This window comes from Lycium barbarum, chromosome 12 (genome assembly GCF_019175385.1).
Source record: "Lycium barbarum isolate Lr01 chromosome 12, ASM1917538v2, whole genome shotgun sequence".
NCBI classification, from domain to species: Eukaryota; Viridiplantae; Streptophyta; class Magnoliopsida; order Solanales; family Solanaceae; genus Lycium; species Lycium barbarum.
The window spans coordinates 79,462,958-79,486,785 of NC_083348.1; the positions used below are offsets into that span (position 1 = coordinate 79,462,958).

The 23,828-nt window shown below is 34.2% G+C and overlaps 2 protein-coding genes across 5 annotated transcripts; one reads left to right on the plus strand and one right to left on the minus strand.

The window, feature by feature from the left end:
• The first annotated feature begins 944 nt into the window (after positions 1 to 944).
• On the plus strand, positions 945 to 3,893 carry LOC132621458 (GDSL esterase/lipase At1g29670-like). The gene is made up of 5 exons (XM_060335736.1): positions 945 to 1,368; positions 2,336 to 2,460; positions 2,657 to 2,902; positions 2,990 to 3,236; positions 3,476 to 3,893. The coding sequence occupies exons 1-5, from the start codon at positions 1,116 to 1,118 to the stop codon at positions 3,697 to 3,699; spliced, it is 1,095 nt and encodes a 364-aa protein (XP_060191719.1). The 5' UTR covers positions 945 to 1,115; the 3' UTR covers positions 3,700 to 3,893.
• A 7,832-nt stretch (positions 3,894 to 11,725) lies between these two features.
• On the minus strand, positions 11,726 to 22,211 carry LOC132622477 (floral homeotic protein AGAMOUS). 4 transcript variants are annotated; one of them, XM_060337088.1, is made up of 9 exons: positions 22,061 to 22,211; positions 21,583 to 21,820; positions 17,170 to 17,251; positions 12,901 to 12,962; positions 12,683 to 12,782; positions 12,554 to 12,595; positions 12,400 to 12,441; positions 12,117 to 12,301; positions 11,726 to 11,994 (listed from the first exon to the last, which is right to left on the minus strand). In XM_060337088.1, the coding sequence occupies exons 2-9, from the start codon at positions 21,810 to 21,812 to the stop codon at positions 11,991 to 11,993; spliced, it is 747 nt and encodes a 248-aa protein (XP_060193071.1). In that variant the 5' UTR covers positions 21,813 to 21,820; positions 22,061 to 22,211; the 3' UTR covers positions 11,726 to 11,990. The 4 variants fall into 4 exon arrangements, with proteins under 4 accessions (XP_060193071.1, XP_060193069.1, XP_060193072.1 ...); XM_060337086.1 differs by having other exon boundaries at positions 12,400 to 12,444; XM_060337089.1 differs by lacking the exon at positions 11,726 to 11,994 and having other exon boundaries at positions 12,113 to 12,301.
• Positions 22,212 to 23,828: the final 1,617 nt, after the last annotated feature.

The window sequence follows — 23,828 nt, forward strand, 5'->3', positions numbered from 1 at the left end:
TTGACATTGTTTATTTTTTTAATATGGGATTCACTTTTTTTATATATTGCTTGATTTTATTAATATGAGATCCACTTTTTTTTCCCCCTTGAGTTTGGAGATGGTGAGTTCCACTTATTTTACTTTTTGTTTTTTTAAATATTGGTTGGTTTGTGTTTAATATGGGGACTACACTTTTTTTTTTAATATTGGTTGGTTTGTGTTTAATATGTGGGCCCACAATTAACATTGTAGTTTGTGCTCCGTATCTAAAATTTTATTATATTAGTGTTTGCTACGAATACAAAGTCTGCACTTTTTTTTTTCGACATTATTTGTTTTTTTAATATGGGATTCACTTTTTTTTTATAGTGCTTGATTTTGTTAATATGGAGCCTACTTTGTTTTCCCCGTGAGTTTGGAGATGGCGGGTTCCACCTTTTTTTTATTTATTTTTTAATGTTCAAAACACGATTAATATAACATTATAGTTTGTGCTCCGTATTTAAAACTTTATTATATTAGTGTTTGCTACAAATACAAAGTCTGCACGTTTTTTTTTTTGACATTGTTTGTTTTTTTAATGTGGGATTCACTTTTTTTTATATTGCTTGATTTTGTTAATATGGGGTCCACTTTTTTTTCTCTGTGAATTTGGAGATGGTGGGTTCCACTTTTTTTACTTTTTTTTTTTTAATATTGGTTCGTTTGTGTTTAATATGGGGACCACATTTTTTTTTTAATATTGAATGATTTGTGTTTAATATGTGGGCCCACAATTGTTTTGGGCCCACAAACGGACGACGAAAAAGTGCACCATCCCGTGCTTCTAATATAGTAGAAAAATAATATATAAAAATTAACAAAAATGAAAAAAACATGATATCCACATGTGGATTATGCGGGCCCACATCAAGCTACTTTGATAAATGACATTAACTCAAACTTGAATGAGTACTTGTTTTTGTGGGTGGCATAGTGCATCTTTCCCTCTTTGCTCTCTCTCTTTTTTTGGTTAGAGGAAGTTTTATCCCTTATTCATCTTCCTATATATATAGCTTCCCCTATAGTTTTAATTTCATCATTCCTTCCCTTCTAACTTTGCCTGACTTCATTTAAATTATATTTTTTCATTTATGGCAAGTGACATCATCAAATGGTTTGCGATGATGATTACTTTGCTAGTTTTTATGAAGTTAAAACCATTCTTAGTAAAGGGTGAACAACAGGTGCCTTGTTTGTTCATTTTGGGAGACTCTACATTAGATAATGGCAATAACAATAATCTCCTCACTGCTGCAAAGGCCAATTACCCGCCTTATGGAATTGATTTTCCTGATGGCCCTACTGGTAGATTCACCAATGGACGGAATAGAGCAGACTTCATTGGTCCTAACTTTTCTCTCGTTTTTTGGTCTCTTAATTTTATGTTTCTTTCATTAAAATGCTTATAAGTTTCGTTTAATTATCTTAAGATTGTGATGTACGTTAGGTGGACGTCATATGTTTGAAGTTTGAACTCTTGCCGTAGATAAAAATTTGTATTTAAGTGGAGAGGGATAAACGTAGGCCTATTGTGTACATAGCTGACATGAGAATTTCTTGTCTATAAAAAAAAAATAGCATATGTTAAAATTTTAACACGAAGGAATAGTAGGGATCTAGTAGCTCAGGTGGTTGGCTACATGAACTTTCACCTTAACGGTGAGGGTTCGAATCCTCACATTGTAATCTCATTCCACTGCCCCTATGTAATATTAAAAAAAAAAAAAAAAACCACGAAGGACTAGACTAGTTCTAACCGGTTCATATGGGCCCAACTAGGAAGACTTGGTCTGGTGGGCTTGAGTATGTACTCAATTACTCATTGCTGGGTTATTGTGTGAACCTGAGTTGGGCCAATTTAGGCAGCATATATAGCCCAAATTGACCCATAAGTTGTCTTACCAGAACATAGAAAAATAAGTATTTTCAAGTTTGATTTGTATATTATAGTTATGATAAATAAAAGTAAAAACTATTGTAGTATTACTGGGTAAGTAAACAATTTATAAAAGAACAAATAAACAAATGGAAAATGATTCTGAATTTGATAGGTTGATCAATTGTGATCCATTATTTAACCCAAATTGGCCTACCCATCTTGACCCAAGCCAACATTAGTAGGCGGGGCTATGTCTTAACCGTTATGACCCGTTCAGTATATAGCACGACTTGCTCCTTTAATTTTGACACCCTTTTAACTTTTATCGCACGATGAATATGGGCATTTTCGTAGAAATGCTTTAACTAATGCAATTTTTTTGTAATGGTACAAATGTGGTGGATCCTAGACTGAATTTTCCTATATTTGCAGCTGAGCTATTGGGTTTCGATAAGTATATTGAGCCATTTGCTACTGTGAAGGGTGTTGATATGTTTAGAGGCGTGAATTATGCATCTGGTGCAGCTGGAATTCTTGATGAATCAGGAATTCATCTGGTAAGTAGTTCAACATATCCAATTGTATAGAAGTGTGTTTTGTTGTATTAAGATTAAAGACAATAAGAAGGATAATAAAAAAAAGGACTTCTACTGTTCTTGTCCGTTAGTAAATTTTATGTGCCGATGCTAAGAGAAATGTCAGAGAACTCATTTTATTTTTCCTCTTTCGTTTACTTTTTGCCCTGACTTTCAGGGAGATAGAATAAGCTTGAATAGACAATTGCGAAATCACAGAGTGACAATTTCCCACATGTCTACTCTGCTTGGAAATAAGACCTTAAATATGGAGTATCTAAGAAAATGTATATACATTGTTGACATGGGAAACAATGATTACATCAACAACTACTTGCTGCCCCAGTTCTACCCATCAAGCCGTATGTACACATCAGAACAGTTTGCCAGAATGCTAATTAAGCAATACACAAAACAATTAAAGGTACAAATAGAATTACCCTTTCCTCTAATTTAACTTTCTTGTTTACAGATTACTAACATAGAATAGTTATCCGTGGTAACAAAACAGACATTGTACCATTACGGAGCAAGAAAAATTGTTGTCTTTGGGCTAGGAGGCATAGGCTGTGTTCCAGCACTGTTGGATTTGTATGGGACAGAGGACTCAGCATGTGTCGACTCTATAAATAGTGCAGTTCAGAAATTCTCGGACAAGCTTAAACCAATGATCGATGATCTCAACAGTAATTTGCCCAACGCAAATTTCATCTACATTAATTCAACAAGCATTGCAGTAAGAGATCCTTCATCCATCGGTAGGTTAAACATGTCACAACCAGAGGTGAATTCAGGATCTAGAGTTAGTTGATTCTGAATTAGGGTGATCTTATTATATGTACATGTTTTACTCTTTTTGCATATATACACATGTCTCAAGCCAAAAGCAAGGAGCAACACATCCTATATGACTCTTGTCACGACACTTCTCTATAACTTTTACTAAAGAATGTCATTGGTGGTGAACCCCTCGTATTTTGGTAAATTTTTGTTGCAGGTATAACAGATTTACGTGAGCCATGCTGCGAAATTTCGACCACCATAGCTGATGGGCAGTGCAAATATGACGGAGGTGCATGCACTGACAGAGCAGCACATTATTTTTGGGATGGTTTTCACCCCTCGGAAGCTCCAACTAAGGTCAATGCCGAAAGAGCTTACACTGCTCTTCTATCCACTGATGCCTATCCTTTCGACATAAGTCAGTTGGCTCAGCTCTAAATAATATAGACTTTAGAGTTGTAGCCTGTATTTAAACTTGAAAAGGATCTTTCATATTCTTGAAGAATGAGGGGCAAAGGGATTGATCAAACTTACCCCAATCTTTAAATAAACAAATATTCTGTTACCTCATTCTGTATAATGTAATTGATCGAGTCAATTGTGATTGAGCTGAAACTTGAACGCGTTGCACACATACGAGTTTCATGTATAATAGTACTCAACATTGTTACGTTGCAGAATGGATCAACTAGTAAATTTGATTGAAAAGTATGATAATATTGATGGAAGGAATTAATGGACGCCAAGAGTCACGTATTTTGGCCAATTATACCTACATCCATGGGCGAGGAGGAGAAATTCCACTATAATTTAAGTTTACATAGAGAGAAGGATTTTACCTGACTCCCATCCGATATAGGATTTATCTGTTTATTGAAGAAGTGCACTAGTTTTTAACTCCACTCCTGTTTCTCTGCAATCTTTCTGCGCAAACCAATCGAGGGAAAGGGAAATCTGATAATCTACTCATATTTCTTTTCCTTTCTATTCATTTCCTCATTTTCCAAGGGTTGGTGACCATACGCCAGTTCCTCAAGTTTATGGCATATTTGTCAATTTTAAGATGACTTTCACAACCGAGCTAATATTTGTAAAAATTAGCTAGGATAGACCAGTTTTTGGACCGCTAGTTAATATTTATCTATTGTTTGAACTGTAACTGAATTGAGAAGTAGACACTTTGAAGATGGAAATAGTATTCGAACAAAAATACTTTACTTAAAACACCAAAAAACTCCAACACGAGGTATCGGAGTTCAAGCTTTGACAAGTGAAAGTCCAGTACAATAAGCTGGAGTTCAAAAATTTCCGGAATTCCAAATGCAATTCAAACTCGAGATTTCTGGAGTTATGAACTGTGGCAGTTCAAGCTACTGGAATTGTTTGCTCATGGTACCTCTTTGAACTTCAGGATGCTTTCATGTAGAGAAACTCTAAGACAGTGCTGGAGTTCAACAAGTAGTGCTATAAAACAAAAATTGATCTTATACAAGTGAAACATGGAACGAACAACATGGAGTTTTAAATATGCAGTAAACTGATAGAATTCAAACTCCTGGTTAGCAGATAAATGTTTTAACTCCAGTAAAATTCTCTGAAGTTTTTTGTATTTTGGCTAGGAATATTTTTGTCTAAAATTTTATTTTCCTATTTAAAAGCCGCTAAAAGTTGAATAATTTGTAAACATTGAACCAATATAATTAGCCATCTGAAGAGTGACTATTTATCCATTTCTCCCCTAATACTAGTGGGGTCATTTGCTCGATCGCCCTTCAAAGGCACTTGTCTTCAATTTTTGGCCCTCAAATTGGTGGTCTTTAATATTTGGCCTTTGCTAAAAATATCTTGGTTTCGGGTTCGAACTCCCGATTAGTTATTTTTTTTTTTTAAAAAATCGCAAGGTAAAGTTTAGATTCGCAAGGCATGAATCCAAACTCTAGCTTAAGGTAGAGTTTTGCCTTCACCGGAGGCAGAATTTTGCCTTTAGGCTTAGTTTTTTTTTTTTTTCTTAGTTGGAATTTTACAACCTCTGCTTTAAGGCATAACTTTTTGTCTATATAGGCCTAATTTTGGGAAAAAGTTTTCCTTAAGGCCTAACTTTACAACAAACCTCTGTCTTTGCGAAATTCCTTTTTTTTTTTTTTTTTTATTGAGCTGGGGTTCGAACCCAGAACTTCAGGGTATTAGGCGAATTGTAAAAATTAAAGACCAGTGCCTTTGAAGGGCAATCCGCACAAAAAAATGATACCAGTGGCATTTGGCCCGTGCTAATCCTGGGCCCAAATTAAGATTAAAAGTTAAATTTGTAATTTTTTTTCCCGTTGTTTGTGACATTAAGTTATTGAAAGATTAGTTCGATATTTTTCGCAAACTTTAGCACTTGTCCAAAACTAAGATGAAAAGTTAAATTTGTCAAAAAAATTCCGCTCTTTATGAATTAAGTTATTGAAAGATTAGTTTATTATTTTCTGAAAACTCTTAAAAAGTAAAGACTTCCCATATTTTTAAATTGAATAAAATATTTAAAAAATTGAACAAAAATAATTTTCGCCCTTACTTTAGACCTTTATTACCATTAAACAAATACATGACATAAAGTCTCTTAATTTTTTGACAACATCCAATATGAACTATAACGTTTTCCCCCCAAAAGAAGAAAAATATTTTGGTTCTAGAGAAATCAATTATATATTGTCACGACTCGACCGGAGAGCGGCGATGGGCACCCGGTACTAACCCACCTGGGCACCTCTTATCATACTTTCACATTTACATCTAGGTGAGCCACATAGCTAAATCATACTTTTATTCCTCATTCATACTATTTCCATTGGGCAACAATACATTTATATCATCATCACAACTATGCCCACAACAATGTACATAAGCCGATGAGGCTAACAAAATGATATCCAAAATATAGGAGGACAAGGCTAAACACATCTACCCATATACACATGTCTACGAGCCTCTAAGGAGAGTATGTCATATCATATAGGCGGGACAGGACCCCGCTATGCCTATAAATATGCACACAAAAGAATAAATATCAAAAGCTGTAGCTCCGAATGAAATGGAGCTCCGCTATGTAGTCCCTGAGTAATAAAGCTACGGATCAAGCCTGTCTCCTTGGCCACCTGCGGGCATGACACAGCGTCCACAAACAAAAGGACGTCAGTACAAAGAATGTACTGAGTATGTAAAGCATGATCAACATCATTATGAAAGCATAATAGACAACATAAGAAATAGCATAGGATGGGAGATAGTAGTATCATCGTCATAAACACTTACTTGCTTTTCATAGGGACTTTCCATTTCTAATGCGTGATTGTGTACATACATCCATATCCGTATCCGTATTCATATCCGCACTCATTTACATTCGTATCCATTTTCGTATTCATAGCATATTTGTATTTATACTCATATTTATATCGTATACATATCCATATCATGTACATAGCATACCCGACCATGAAGGTTCGGTGTTTCGCATACCCGGCCCTACCAAGGCTCAAGGTTATCCGTACCCAACTGCAGTGGTGTGCGCACAATATATATATATATATATATATATATATATTCTACCCGGCCATATAAGCTCGGGGTTTTATAATAGTCATACATAGACACATATACATAAAAGCTCATAAGCATCTTTAGCATCATTACTATCGTCGTTCATTACATCTATCCTTAGAGGATTACTCATCATATAAGGAATTTAGTACAATCGTCACATATCGAGAATCATGAGCTTAGTAGCTTTTGAAGATAACATCATTTGGAGGACATCATAGGCTCATAGGAGATTAGATATTTGGCCAAAGAACCATGCCTTATGAAAGAAGGGTTAGCCTTACACACCTTTCCGTTCCACTATTCTATCACTTGCACGTTCTCCTTCAATGCTCACGTTTCTACCTTCATTAGAGTTATACTATCATTAGAAAATCGATAGCTTAGCATACATGACTAAAGCTAGAGAAAATTGGACAACGCCTCCTTTATTTATACGACTTCCTCCATATCATAGATCAACTCCCAAACATCAATAATAACATTCACAATATCATAACAATACTCTTTATTCACATACATTATCCTTACTTCTCAATTCACTTCCAATCATCCATATCCGTGGTCATAGCACACGATTACATTCATTCATATACAATGTCTATCCCATGTTCTTAACATCATTTATAACATAACCACAATCACAACACATCAAGAATCATGACTCAATCCAAGCTATTACTCAAAAATGACACTATTCCCACATTCATGACCCATTTTCTATATCCTTCTACAATCCAAGTGTTTCAACTTCTCAATACCTTAAACAACATGGAAATGCCATAAAACTTACCTTAGATGGTGTAGGAATGAACCTTGGGTGGAAACACTTCACTTGAGCAAAACCCTAGTTTCACCTTCACTTGGATTCCTTGTCTTGGATAAACTTTAATAGGTTTCTTACACTTGATTCTATTGGTTTGATGAAGTTGTTCACTAATATCCCTTGAATTCTTGTGGGAGACGTGTAGAGAAATGTTCTAGAGAGAAGGGGAGTGAAGGGGAAATGAAATGAAATAAACTTGGACCCCTTATTAATAATATAAAATCTGTCCCGCTTGGATTTCACGGACCAACATACAGTCCGTATAAATTATACTGACTGTATGTTTGGTCATACTTTTTGTCCAGTGAGAGGTGCTAATCTGGGCTGATTATACGGCCAAACATACGGCCAGTATGTTGGGCCGTATAATGCCCAGTCCTTCCGAACTCATTCTCGTCGACTCGTTTGATCTCCAATCCTTATGGAACCTTCTTGACACTTATTTATCACCTCATTAATGATCTAAGGGACGTTATAACTCTTCTCCAAAGCATCATTAAATCATCATTAACTTGTTACTCGTAAATCCTTTCCAATACATATCGTATGCCTTGCCTTCTCTTGGCAAACTTTCTCCCCCTACCTCGAATGTCTTTGAAATCTTAATTAGGGTCATCAAATGTCATTTCTTACTTATTGAAATACCATTGTTCGCTATGCATAGAATATTAATCAAATTTAAAAAATAAAATATTATAATACGCCAAATAATATCCAAAAAAGAAAGTAAATTTTGTTAAACATGAACGATATGGCTAATCAATACACAAACCAATACAATATGCCGATGAAAAGATTCAAATTTCAATATTGTTAACAAATGATTAGATAAAAATAATTTTTTTAGGTAATAAAATCTAATCCAAATGAAGATCAATTTTATCTGTTAAATTTTTGAAGTTTCACACTGAACAATTAAAGAGCTGTGATTTAGAGAAATTTCAATTTTTGCGTGCAATACATGTTTTAGTTAAGGTAACTGCAAATGTGGTGTATTCTCCCATTCAAATTATGCATAGTGAGGTGTTTCTTTTAATTGACATCATCACAATTCACAATTTTTTAAGCTTTAAGAGGACCTTAATATTTTCCATATTTACCAAAATTGGGTGTGACACCTTAAGTAATAAAGAAATAAAGTGGGAGTTAAAATAAGGCATATGAAGAAGTTATAGTAAATGCCAGTGCCTCGATATTTTTAAAACACTCTATAGTAGATGAAACAATAAAAGACAAATACAAAGGGTAAATTTGGAGGAGGCAGCCTTTAGTTGACATCCCTTAGTTGTAACGTAATTAAAGAATATAAACAACAAAGTTATTGGAAATTGTAACATCAAATTTTACAAAACTTATTAACAATTTTTTATTTTTAATAAAACTCTTTGTAATATTTGGAAATTGTAACGTATGTTCCAGTACTAGAGCCCACATCTTTGTGGGCTTCGAGTCTGGGCCTTATTGAATCGGGTCATTTGCATTTTTGCTCCTCAAGGCAATTAATTTTTGGCAAACTTACTCAAATGACTACCTTATTGTAGCTTCCTACCATTTGTAGCTATCCTTTTAAATATTAACATTTGTAGCTACATTTTGGCAAAATAGTGTATGTTTTCGCGTGTATTTGTTTCCAACAAATACATGAGAACAGGGTAAAAAAAAAAAAAAACATGATCCTTGATTTTAGTCTTTAATGGTGGAGCTATTAAATTATATATTAATATATATTTTTTTAATGTATTTTAGTGATTTTTTTTTGATGTATTTCAGTGATTTTTTTTTTGCCATAATGTATTTCCGTGTCTTTTTTTTTATGTATTTCAGTGATTTTTTTTATGTATTTTACTGATTTTTTTTAATGTATTTTAGTGGCTTTTTTTGATGTATTTCAAATACATTGTGTACATTCCAACTACTATGAAGCTAAATATATTCAAATTTCGTGTATTTGAATGGATTTCAACATATATATTCAGATACAAGACCAAAAAATTCAAATACATGACAAATACATTCAAAAAAATAATGTGTTTGGCTATTAACAAAATACACTAAAAAATGCACTCAAAAATACAAAGACAAATATATTAAAAAACAGTGTATTTGTGAGATGTAGATTTTTGAATGTATTTGTATTTGACTTTTAACAAATACACATGGCCAGATCTGAGACACTACCACCACCAAAAAACCCTAATCTCTCCAACACCACCAAAATCCTAATCTGAGACAACACCACCACCAAAAACCCAAATATGAGACACCACCACCACAAAAAAACCCTATCTTTCCATCACCAACAAAACATAATCTCTCCACCTCTACGTCATCTTCTCCGCCGCCATCTCAAAATCAGTCCATCACCGCCGCCACCAACAATGCACACGGCCAGATCTGCAAAGTGAAAAGAGAGAGAGAGGTGTGAGCACAGAGGGAGAGGGGGGCGGTGCTGCCATGGTGGTGGTGGTTGAGAGAAGGGGAGAGAGATTTTTTAGGGTTTTGAGAAATGAAAAATCTGAAATGGGTAGTGATTGAGAAAAAAGAAAGATATATGTGTTTGAGTATGTATTTTTTGATATAGCTACCATTTGTAATTTAGAAAAGTTAATTAGCTACTAAATATAATTAAATAAAAGGATAATTAATATTAATAATTAGGTCTTAAAAGAAGCTACTTTCGAGAGGCATAAGTTTACAATTTCACATCATAATATCATACAAGTTATGTCGAAGCCTTAAAGATATCCCACGCTAGGCATAAGTTTGATTTGAAGAACAAATTTAAGACCAGCCCATTTGAAGAGCAAACCGTGCAATTTCTTTTATCTCCTCTTGTGATACCCAAACATTTGTTCAAGAGTATTTCCATGTAGCTGATTCTCAAGAAGAGTGTGAATTCATCATGAAATACGAAAAAAATTATAGTATTACTTTGGATCCTTTGGTGGATAAGTTTAATGTGGATGATATTAATGAAGACACGTTAACTAACAAATATATGAAATTAACAATCAACTAATATGGAATTTTTACTATAAGAATGTCAATTGGTGAATTTTCAACTTATTAAGTTCTTCGTGAAATTGTTAGCAGTAAAATTACCGAGGATGAGGGATACCCATGTACCATCTGCTATGGGCTTTATCTATTTACGAGTATAATTTAGGGAATTTTACACTGTATGCCAATTATGGAAAAATATTTACCCGTTTTAGCCCATCTTTTTTAAATTACCTGCCATAGCCATTTTTTTCCTCTTCAATTTTTTACTAGTCTTATACATTATTATACACTTTTATACAAGGTTTATACATTGTTTACAGTAGATGTATAAAATTATATATTGTTGTATAATATTGTATATTAGTCTTATACATTATTATAAACTTTTATACAAGGTGTATACATTGTCTACAATAGGTGTATAAAGTTGTATATTGTTGTATAAAGGTGAATATTCAAATTGTGCCATGAAATGTTAGGCTGTAGGTTTGTAATTAAAAATATGGATTATGAATATGTAATTTTGACCCATAAATTATTTATAACTGGAATTTTCCCTATAATTTATTGATGAAAGGTAGTAGTACCTTTTTACTCCATTCCTAATTTGTTTTTTCCAATTTTCTGCGCAAATAAAAAAGGGAAAGGAAAATCTGCTCACTTTTCTTTTCCTTTCTCTTCATTTCCAATGTCTAATCAGAAAGTTGGCCTCCATAGCCAGTTCCTTATGTTTGTATACAGAAGCGAAGCCGGGATTTAAAATTGTTAGGTTAAGAATTTGCTACTGAACCCATAGATTATTTTAGTTATTGAATTTGCAAAATATTTATACATATTTGGTGGATATTTTAATACAGCAAAAACTATTGTTTGTTCTAACCCTAGCTATCTAATACTGTAGCTCCACCCTGATGGCATATTTTTCTTTTATAAGGTAAAGATCCTATATATTTTATGAAGTTGAATGCAAATAATGCAATAATAAAAAGAAACTTGGAGAGGTCCTTCCTATTCTCTTCCTTATCGAGTGAGATATATGAACCTTCCAAATAATTAGAACAAAAGGAACAGTAGTTATCAACTTAATATAACAAGCTTAATTCCTGATAGTACACTGCCACAAAAGGAACATAAAGCAAAAAAAGTACATGTCCACTTAATTAACATACAATATTCAAGAGTCTCAGCTCATGCAGCAATAGTAAAATATCGGATACATGCTTAAGTTGATCTTCAGTTCCAATAATCTTCAAGCATAATAGTATTCTCCTCTTGTGGTTTTATGTAGAGCATAGCAGAAAGAAGGCCTTCAACCATATTAGCTGCTCAATGAAAAAAAAGATACCTTAGTTATTTCATTTTATGCCTTAGTTTGACTGAGTATGAAATTTATGAATGTAAAGAAGTCTTTTGAATCTTGAATTCGTTAGGAAGGAGAACTCACACTAGTTGAAGAGATGGTTGATCTTGTCTAGGGTAATGGTTGTTGGATTGCAAGCCATTAACTTGTAGATAGTTTCGGGTATCGAACTGCTGAGGTGGAGGCAGAAGCTCATAGCTTGAACTCCCTGGCATCAAGTTCATCTGCTGCTGCTGATGCTGATGCTGAGCTCTCTCAGTTTCAGCAATCTGTTTGTAAAATTACTAACAAAAACCAATGAGTTTCTATAGAATAAATTACTTATTTAAGGAAATAGTAGTAAGTACAAATAGAGAAAGAAATAGACCTTTGCTCTCAGGTACTGATTGTTGTTGTGTAAGTCAACTTCCTGCTGTCCATTATGTAACAATTTTGGGATGAATAAATAGAAAGCATCATGACTAGAAAAAGACTAACTTGAAATGGTAACTAACTAGAAGAAAGAATGTACTATGACTTACCCTCTTCTGCATGTACTCAATTTCAGCAAACAACAGCTCATTCTATAATTTGAGAATAGAATGTTAGAAATTAATAATGTCATTACGGGGATTGAATATTTCATCAGAAAAAGTGAAGTAATTAAGCACCTTTTTGGATCGGACTTTGCTAATCCCTTTTTCAATTTTTTGTTCCAGATTCTTCAGATCTCTGAGATTCAGTGCAGCCAGAGATTCACCCATAAAGTTCCTGAATCAATGCAGTTGAACATAAAAGGAGGACTATTAACAACAAAGATAAAAGTAGCAACAATATACTAATAAAACACATGAGATTGGACAAGGAAAAAAGAACACTAAAAAATCACCTGTTCTGATTCTGCAGGTTTCCAATTTGTGCGCGCAGTTTGGAGGCTTCTTGCTGGTAATACTGGGATTGATTGACAACATTTTTACAATAACCATAAGATATTATGAGCTAATATATCATGAAACAATCATACTTTAAGAAAAGCCTCTGTGTGTGTATAAGGCCTTTAATTAATTTAAAATGAATCTGGAAATACAAATGTCCTCTCTTCAATTAGTAAAGCAATTTGAATATCAAACAAGAAAAGCTTTGTGTTACACCCCGGAAAATTTTCGTTCGCGCACAGTGGATCGACTGGCGAAGGACAATTTCGAGTATCGAACTAGCGATGTCTTAAAGATATTTAGGAGAAGAATTATAATGCCCCTTATGTTGGTAATTAGGATCCAAGTGAGTTTCAAGAAGTACCCACAAGCCAAATATAGACACAAGCCATCCAAAAAGGGCGAGTTAAGGAAACACTTTCGGAGGATCTGGTTTGTAGGGACCAAAACTCCATTTTTAAGTCTGAATTTGGGAAAAACACCACAGTATAAAAGTTGTAGATAATTGAAATATCTCTCTAACCATAGGTGGTGGTCCCTTACAGCACATCGGGATCAAAAGTTATGGCCACTTTACGGCAGATAGTTCATCACATTCTGGCATGACCTGCGACGACAACATGCGACTCGCACATAGTGTCGCATGTTGTGCCAGTGAGAGTTGATCAACTGGCATGACCTGCGACACAACATGCGACTCGCACATAGTGTCGCATGTTGTGCCAGTCCAGAATCTTCTGGACAATTATATATAGACCCAATTTCGTTTCTAACTCATTTTTTTTCACCATTTTAGTCCTAAAACCTCTGGAACCCTCTCCAAACTTTCATCCACAAGAAAAATCAAGGGAAACCAAGATTAACAACATCAAATCCATGAATCAAAGTGTATGAAACCCAAGTAAGGTTCATCTTCCTCAAGGAAATCCAAAGAGGGAAAGTAAGGTTTTGGTGCTAGAAGGGAAAACTCCACTCAAGGCTTGTCCAACCATAATCCAAGGTAAGTTTCATGACTATTACATGTTGTTTAAAGATATTGGAAGGTTAAGGTACTCGACTTGTAGAGAAGCATAGCAAATGGGTCATTCAAGAGTGAATAGTGTTATGTTTGGTTAGTAGTTGAATTGAATCATGGATTATAGGGTGTTGTGAGTATGAATAGGTTATAAATGACTTGTAAACCCTGAGATAAATGTGATACGTGGGAAAATACGATATCGAACCTATAACCATAAATGTGATGAAATTGGAGAGAAATGGTGGATTTTGCTAAATGCACATAGATGATGATTGTTGATTGTGATATTGTGAGTAGCATTGGGAATGTTGGGAGTTGATATAGAACATGGGAAAAGTAGTATAAACAAAGGAAGTGCTGCCCAATTTTTCCTAGAAATAACGACGCGTTCTCATAGTTATTTAGCTAATGTACCTCGCATTCTTTAATGAAGGTGACAACGTAACATCGGAGGTGAACGAGAGACCGATAGCTTAGCTAAACGACAAAGGTATGTGAGGCTAGTCCTTCCTTCTAATGGCATGAATCTCTTAGCTTGAATTCCTATTCCTTTCATGAGCTCTCACCTTCTAAGAAGTTAGAGGCTTATGCCTATGAATGTCTATGTGAGTTAAGCTATTCGATGTGAGGATGTTATTCCTTGCCTACACTCACCTTATGTACTAGTCCTTTCAAGGTGAGGCAGAATGTCCATAATGGCTCCATAACGTAACCGGGGGATCACGACCTTACGTCACCCCGATATGTTAAAGTTTATCATGAGTCTTATATACGTATTAGGATAAGATAAGTAATTTATGATGAGCATATTATTATGAGTATTTTGCATTGAGCATGTCATGAGCATTTTACACTGTGCCTAGTTGGCCGGGCAGTCCCCGCCAAGGCGGGCAGCTATACGGAGACACCATGACCTTCGGGCATGGGCAGACACCACTAGTGGGCGGCATGAGATGGTACCCCGGATGCGGGAGGCCTGGACGCGGGCTAATGTTATTGATTATCACACCGTTCCGATATGGACGGGCAGCTTGCATATTATGCATATATGAGATTATGATGAGTATGAGTAAGACAACATGCAATACTTCTTTTATGATTGCCATTCAGATTCAGATGTTTCATATTGATGTTCACATTATATTATCACTGTCTTTCTTCATTGTTTATGCCTCTCATACTCAGTACAATGTTCGTACTGACGTCCTTTTTCTTTGGACGCTGTGTTCATGCCCATAGGTAGGCAGGGAGGAGACGTTGCTCCAGATTCCTAGAGTTGCCAGCCGATTAAAAGCCCTCCATTGCTCCGGAGGTGCCTATGACAATCTTTTGTGTACAGTTGTATATGTGTCAGTTCATAGAGGCTCGTAGATACTCGATGTGGGTTGTATGGTCTCATGGAAGGGTCATTTTGTATGTATGAACGTATATGTATTATTTTGCTAGCCTATAGGGCTCAAGTATATACAATGCTTTTGTTTCCAAATGAAAATGGTGTTCTTATAAATTAACTATGAAGTGGATAATCGATTGATAAAGAGGCTAAGGAGTAGTAAAACGAGTGGTGCTCGGTGGTTAGCACGGGTACCCGTCGCGGCCCCTAGCCGGGTCGTGACACTTTGACCTTGAGTAACATTGTTGAATGTCATACAAGAAAAGCTTTGACCCTCCGTAACACTGAAAATCATTATCTTTTCCAAACCAAAACTAATTCTCTTATAGTCAAAGAGATAAACCAAAGTAATCCAGTAGCTACCCACCTTAATATGACTCTGAAACAGTTGATTCAGGTCCTATTTTGTTACTATATTTCTTTTATTACATTGCCAATGAGGATGGAAAAAGGGGAAAGAAATGATGCACAAGTGATGAGCTTTGAATCCTCCAGCTCAACTGTGTAAAGCAGGGAGCTCACCTAGTGAACTAAACCGCAACCCCATATTTTGTTACTACAGTACTAATTAATTATCAAGAAATATGTATTATTTTTAATTGCAATAAGTATTTATAAGTAGGATAAATAAGAAAACACTAACCTATTGCTTTTAAATATTACTCACTCAGGTCCAATTTACTTGTCATATTATCCTTTTACATATCCTTTTAAGAAAACATGGATAATTAGACTTATTTCATGGCTATCCTTGTTTATTCTTTGATATTTCACCATAGTATTCTATGTCTAATAAATGCTCACTTTATCAACGCTAAGGCTGAAATTGGAAAAAAAAAAAAGTTTAATAGATAATTCTTCTTGGTTTCTAGAACGACAGGTACTCCCGCTTACTTGTCATATTAGCCTTTTACATGCGCTTTACCAAAATATTTATAACAAATTTTTTGTATTTATTTAGTTTTTTATCCTTCACCATGTTAATTCCTCTCTCCAATAAATGCTCACGCTATTATTGCTAAGGGTAAAATTGAAGAAGGAAATTATTAAGTCTTTCTTGATTCTAAACAATGACAAGTACAAAAATATTTTTGGTAAACATGACAAGTATATAGGAAGGAAGAATTTTGAGATGACTATTTTTTGACAAACATGAAAAGTAGAGAAAGGATCGGAGGGAGTAAAGAAAAGAAGAGAGAAGTCTATTACTCCCGATGTTCCACTTTGTTTGATACTACTTCATTATTTCAGAATAGCATGATACATTTGAATATTCTCTTAATTAATGCACAAATCAGATCACAAGTTCTAAAAGTTTTGTAGCCACACAAATGTTACAGAATATTTAAGACCATAAATTTCAAAAATCTTACTTTCTTTCAAAAAAAATTTGTCAAGTTAAACTCGAACAAATAAAGTGAAATGGAGTAATTTGTTCTTTTCCAAATATCAGAATGCAACATTGAATTTTCATAATAATGCAAGAATATTGCCAAATGATCCATCTTCAAGGTGACACATCTTTAACCTAAGAATAAAGCAGGCCAACCCTGCCTGTTGTAATTATCCATCTTTCAATTTCTTTGGCAATTTTAGCAGATAAATTAGGAATAAGTTTTGTGAAATTTTTTCCAACTAGTATTTGTAATAATTTGGCCAAACTTGAAAACCTATGCATCCCTGATGTCATTTCTACTAGTACTATGTAATGACTTTTTAAGTTTTATAGTATAATATTAGTCCTTTATTACTCAAAAAAAAAAAAAAAAAAAAAAAAAGGAAGAAGAATATTTCCAGTGATTGAAATAATACCTGAGCATTGGCCTCGGATATTGAACCAGTGTTTGAGGAATCTGAACATGCTTTCTTGTACCTCTCAATTGTTTCTTTCACACTGGACCATGTTTATGTTAGACTGATAGCTTCTTGTCAATCATATATTAAAACCATCGACACACATAATCAAATAGTATTTTCAAAGTTACATGCAAATATCCAAGTTATATGGTCATTAAGACATCCATAAGATCACTAAATCTTTTATGGCTATCAAAATCAAGATTCAAGACAGGACAGAATAAAAGGCCCTTTATATAGTACATTATACATAGTCCTTATATCCTATGAAACATGAAAGACAAGAAATTCTGGAATTTTCTGAATTAAGAAATAAGGGTACACCTTAGTTCCTTTTGAATTGTTGATACTAAGGCAAAAAATTACAAATAGTAAAGCAGACTTCTTGCACAAATTCATTTGCTAGGTGAGGATATAAATTTGTTTTGCTTAGAAATTCAAAAGAAAGAAGAAAGGGAATTGATTTTGTGAGGATTTTCTTCAAATGGCTGCACTATGGCATTTCATCTCAATTTTTTTTTCTATTTAGACATTTCGTATCCGAAATTCATTGACCTAACTACTCTGGATTGCGTGGAGTAGGCTCAATAAGGAAGTAAAGCGCTATCAAGAAGTTTATCCTTCCCTGGACTTGGAAGCTGAAACTTCATGTTAAGGATAAAGAGATCACAAACATCCTACGCTACACTCACTTACCTTGGGGGGGAGGGGGGGGGGGTGGATACAGAAAGAGGAAAAGAAATATATAACTTGGCACATTTGCACAAAGCAATGACTCTTTGTTTGTACTTTGGATACTATGAAAGAGAAGAGAAAGGAAGAGAAAATGGCTGACCAAGAAAAAGAAGGGAAATAGGAGGGGAAAAGTTTTTTTTTTTTTTTTTTTCTCTTCATTGAGGGAAGAAAGAGACCTGAAGAGAATGCGTTAAGTAGGCATTTGGACATGCGATTTCATCTCTTGAGATGAAATCAACGTTTGGACATGTGATTTCATCTCTGATTTTATCTCATGAGATGAAATCCCAAATCATCGAAAAAGGCATGATTTGAGATTTGAAATCATGATTTCAAAAATATAAACGTAAAATTTGATCCATACGTTTATATTAAGTAAAAAAAGATCCATAAGTTGGTAGATATATTTACCAATCATGTTTACCAACCATAAGTTGGTAGATATATTGGTCGTACCATGTGGGAGACTTATATTAAAGAGTAGTTACATTACTATTCATGTTAAATTTTCCTTTTTATTGAACTAAGTTTGATCAATTGATGTTGTATTTTTTAGAAAGACCTTCTAGTAGAGTATTAATTTTATTATGAACTATGATTTACTCATTTGGTAAGATTGTATAAGAATAGGAATTTTTTTTTATGGTTTTCACTACTTGTAGAGTTTTTATGTTTATAAAAAAAATTGCAACTTAAGAAATCCAAATGGCATGTCCAAACATGATTTCATCTCATGAGATGAAATCATGTCCAAATGGCTCCTAAGTATATGTAACGCAAACTTGCCGTCTTATTTTCTCTTTGTACTTCAAAAATGAAACATAACATTTACGTATCATTTTCTCCTTTCGTAATTTCTATCCGTTCACTTGTTTTAAAACAAGTATCATTATTTTGTCCACACGTGACAAACCAAGGAACTGTTGATAATATAAATTCCAATTTCCAACTTATCCTTCACTTTGCTTAAGTTTGTTATTCCTTTTTTGGTTAATTATTTTTCCTAAAAATTGAACAATATACAAAATCCAAAAACTTTTACATAACACAAATTAAAGCCAAAGACTACCCGTTAAGTGTTGTACATAAGTTCAGGAGAAATTAATTGTATATGAACCCTAGCTTATATATCTTCATTATTGACCATAATCTAAGGGTGAGACAGATTTCAAGTTCTAAAATCACTTTAGACTCAAATGTTTGTTCATTTTGAGCAAAAACTAGAAAGGACTAAAGATTATAATAGGAATAGTAAATATTCATCCATCTTTAATTAAACGTCTCGAGTCAAAGGCTTATTGGTGTGATCCACATTAGTCAAACCCAAGAGCAAATACCAAATAAAAATAGAAAGAACGTCTTAATTACTTCTCTTTGGCGTGAATCATGGTAGTTGGGGTTTGATTTCCCATTTTGCAATTTCCTTCCCCTCCCCCTAGAAAAATAAAATTAAACCACTACCCTTTTGTTCAAACTTAAAAAGGTCAAGAAAATCCAAATACTTTTCATTTAATACACTTTTTTTTCTTGCTGATTTAGGCCAACACGCAATGCTGGAAAAAAGAAATATAGCAAAGTGTTGCTTTGAGTCAGAGACTCAATCTGTCCACTCAAACATGACCTTGACATAAATTTTCTAAAACCTTAGACCTAAGACTGAAAGAAATGAACCAAACACTGAGGAATGACTCACATTTCCTAGTCTGTTCCTACCTTAATTTCCTCGAGCTACTGATTGGCTGCTCTCTGCCAACCTGGCACAATTTCCCACCACATGATTGGTCCACTGTTTCAACGGCTCAGATTTGTGCCACGTCACAAATTCAATTTATTCCTTGGTTAATACCCATTAGCTTTAGTTTTTTACCCACCTAGGGTTTTGTTTCAATGTATAAACTCCTTTTTTTAACACTCTTGTAAGGTAAAGTGAATAGTATGATCCAGTCTTGTCTGTCTTATATGATCTGATCTGTGAAAACCCTGATCACATCAGAACCGTCCATTTTTAAACAGCCAATGCCATGCAAGAAAGAAAGCCAGAGAGTTCAGAATTCTCTCATTGGTTGAGAATAAAAACTTGTACGGACCTACGTCTCATCTCTTTCTTGACAACACCCTATAATAAATTAATTACTCTTTTTTTTTTTTTTTTCTGAAAATAAAAATTGTTACGTAAATATATCTATGCAAAAGATCCTCTTCAAGTATTTGATAACATAGCTAGTAAAGTGTACCTCTGAGTAATTTTTTCATTGGTTTACAACTTCTCTTTCTTACACTTCTGTTTCTTTGCTGTTTAAGTTCAAACAGCTTCAGAAGCTTTGTAAAAGCATTAAACTGAGACATCTTAAAGCAAAATAAAATAGGGGTAGTCATTTTTTTTTTTTGGTTACACCATTGGAGTTAGAAATTAAGAGAGAAATCAGAGAAGGGAAACAAAACCATTCCTTTATGTTACTATAATGTGTCTTTCTTCAGCAGATTTGTCAACAAGTGTAAAATCTTGTATGACGTGATCAAAGATTCTTGTAACTGAGACAAAACTTACACCAACCACTCACTCAAACAATTTTTTTTTGGTTCTAAAAAACTCTAAGCTAGAGTGTAGATGACCCCATTGCCTAAATGGTGTAAAAAATTTCAAGAAAATAGGGAGTGAAGTGAAGAAAAGGGGTGAGAGACACTAAGAAGAATGTCAACTTTTGTCTATAATTGATCTTTGAACTCTGATTGGTTAATTTTTCTACTACCATTTATTTCAAGGAAGAAAAAAAGGCTTGAACATGTGAGCCATGTATGAGTTTTTTTGATTATCAGAAAGGGAAAAAGTGTTAGAGATTTGAAAAAATTCCTAGCTAAAAAATAAACCCTAATTAGGGCAAGTTTGACTCTACCAACAAAAATAAAGCTCAAGACAAAAAAGAGTAGTACTTCACTGCTATTAGTGAATGAAGTACAAAACCCTAATCTTGGTTTTTATTGGCTGTGAAAGAATATATGTCATATAATCTATCACAAAACAAGTATTAAGGAATTGTCAAGTCATTGGCCAATTAGAATTTGACAGCTTTCTTGTTTGATCTTTGAGAGAGAGAAAGAGGAAAGAGAGAAAATTTATCAGCAATGGAGGAAGAAAGAGTATGCTGATCTAAGAGTTCTGATGAGAGTACTTTCTCAAATTTCTACTTATTTTCTTACAACAAACAGATCTATGCATCTACATGTCTACTAACAAAAATGGGATCATCAAAAGAGAAACTTCCTCCAAATAGAGAAAAATTGAAACAAACAAACAAAACCATTAACACAAAAAGGAAAGGAAAGTCAATCTTTGTTATAAAGAAAAACTCAAAGTCTAAAAAACTTCACAACTATATGATCAAGTTGTCCTTTGGGAGTTCAGATCTTCCTAAGCATTGTGTACATCACAAGATGTATAAAGATTAAAACTTTCCAAAAATAAACAAAGAATTTTAGTTCCCCTTTTAAGGAAGACAAAAAATGAGAAATGAGGAAAAAGGGAGGACCCTTCATCTTCAAAGATGAAAACTTGACATCACAATATGTATAAAGATTAGAACTTTATGAAATTTTGAACACCTATAATTTGGTTTATTTGAAGTAATAAACTACCTGTTGTTAGCATACTCATAGAGCTTGCCTCGGCTTGAGAAGACAATCAAAGCAACCTCAGCATCACAGAGCACAGACAATTCATAGGCCTTTTTCAACAAACCATTGCGCCTCTTGCAGAAAGTGACTTGTCGATTCGTCGTGTTTTCGATCCGTTTGATCTCAATCTTTCCCCTTCCTAGTTTCCTTTGTGGTGAGATCTCTCCTGTTAGATCACTTTGGAAGTCCATAGCTTCACCTACATCACACAAAAATATATGAAAATCTTGATCAGGATTTGAACTTTTTGTGTTTCAATACAGCAAAATGAAATAATCATAGATAAAAAGCTAAAGAATTTGGATTAAAATCCCAACCCCATATGGTTTTCTGTTACATTAGTTCAAGAAATGGTTTTAAATTGATAGATAAAACAAGGGAATTAAGTCTTGAGGTCCATTGGGACATGGTGTATGAATATTTTCAGTTGATGACTAACCTGGTAAGGAAAGAAAAGGGGTTGGAAGATGAAAATAGAGAGTACACAGAAGATTTTAGTTCTTCCTTGCAAATTAATATGCAGAGGACATATAGATGCAGAAAATGGAAGACTTTGCACTTAGGGATAGGTATTTATAAAGTAAACGAGTGCTTACTTTTATTTATTAGTATGTTACTACTACCACTTATCTAACTAGGATTTTCTTTGTCTGTTTATTCTTATGCTAATTTTACATTTGCAATTTGATTTCTCTTTTTCAATTTGTTGGCTTGAGTTGAACAAGCACAATAGATGGTTAAATAGGGAATTATCTAATGAGAGATGATCAGTCTTTTCTTGTCCATTCATTTTTCTTGATCTCTGGTTTAAGTTTCTAATTCTGGTCATTAGTTTGTAAACATTTCTCTTTTGATTCATTAGACCTTTTTGGGTGGGTGGGTGGGTGGGTGGGTAGGAGGGTGTGAGATGGAGTGGGTGGGGTGCGGGAGGAAGTGGACAGAGTAGAAAATGACCCCTGAAAGTGACAGTGATGTTTGATGGGTGAAGAGAACATTGGACTAGGTTACACTCAAGCTTAAATGCTTCTTAGATTTTTTATTAGACCTTAAACAACCTATTTAAGCAAGATTTGGACCAAATGAGACCAAAATGTTTTCCAGGTCTTTTAATTCTTGATTTCTGTATATGAACTCCTCCTCTCAACACAATAACAACACTCCCCCCCCCCCCCCCCCCCCCCCGCGCGCCTTTACCACCCTCCCCTTTTTCGATCCAAAATTTGTTCTAACTCTTAATTTATACATGTATTAGTTATGCGAGTTTCAAAATTGTAAACCAAACGTCGTACTAATTTTATACATGAATAACTTACTTCCTAACTAGTTACCAAACACGATAATAGTTATGCAGAAATTAATACATGAATAAGGTGTCTCTTTACTAGCTACCAAATATGGTCTAAGTTATGCAGAAATTAGTGCATGAATAAGATCTGTCTTTACTAGCTACCAAACGACCCCTTAGAAGTTCGAGTTCATAATCTAATATTTATTGAAATTTTATGATTTTCATATATATATTTGTGTTTCGTGTGAAAAATATTGGGTTTGATTGAACTTGTAGCTCAAAAGTTGCATCCGTCTCTACCCCCTCTCCCCCACTATCATTACTTTTCTTCTATTCATGACCTTCCTACCCCTAAATGTACATTTTACATTGTGATCTTTTGTTTTTTTCTCCCACATAAACTCAGACTCTACCTTGATCAGTGATGGAAAGAGAAAAAGAAAAGACTAGATCAGTGAAACTAGTTATGACAAAGGAGAAGGTGACTGCCATGTGACATCCAGTGCTCTAGTTTCTTTTCCATTAAACTCTTCTATGAACAACCACTTATATCAAGTTACCATCATGCCATAAAGTTACTTGTTTCTTTGGCAAGAAGGCCAATAAAACTGTCTATATGGCCAGTTTGTGCTCAATGACAAATACAACATATTTACTTTCCTCTTTTCCACCTTTCCATTTTCTTGTCTAATTTTTTTGCTGGTCATGATTTCTTCATCCAATTTCCCTCTCTTCTCAATTTGTCACTAACCTTTGATCTCACCCTTATGATATGATTCGACATTACAATGAGCTTAGTCCGTTGCCCTAGACATTGGCCTAAATTCTTGTTCTTTTGCTCTTATTAATGCTTTTTCACACAGGAATTGTCATTCTTCTATGCCAACCATAAGAAATGTCTAACATTGCATTGACAATA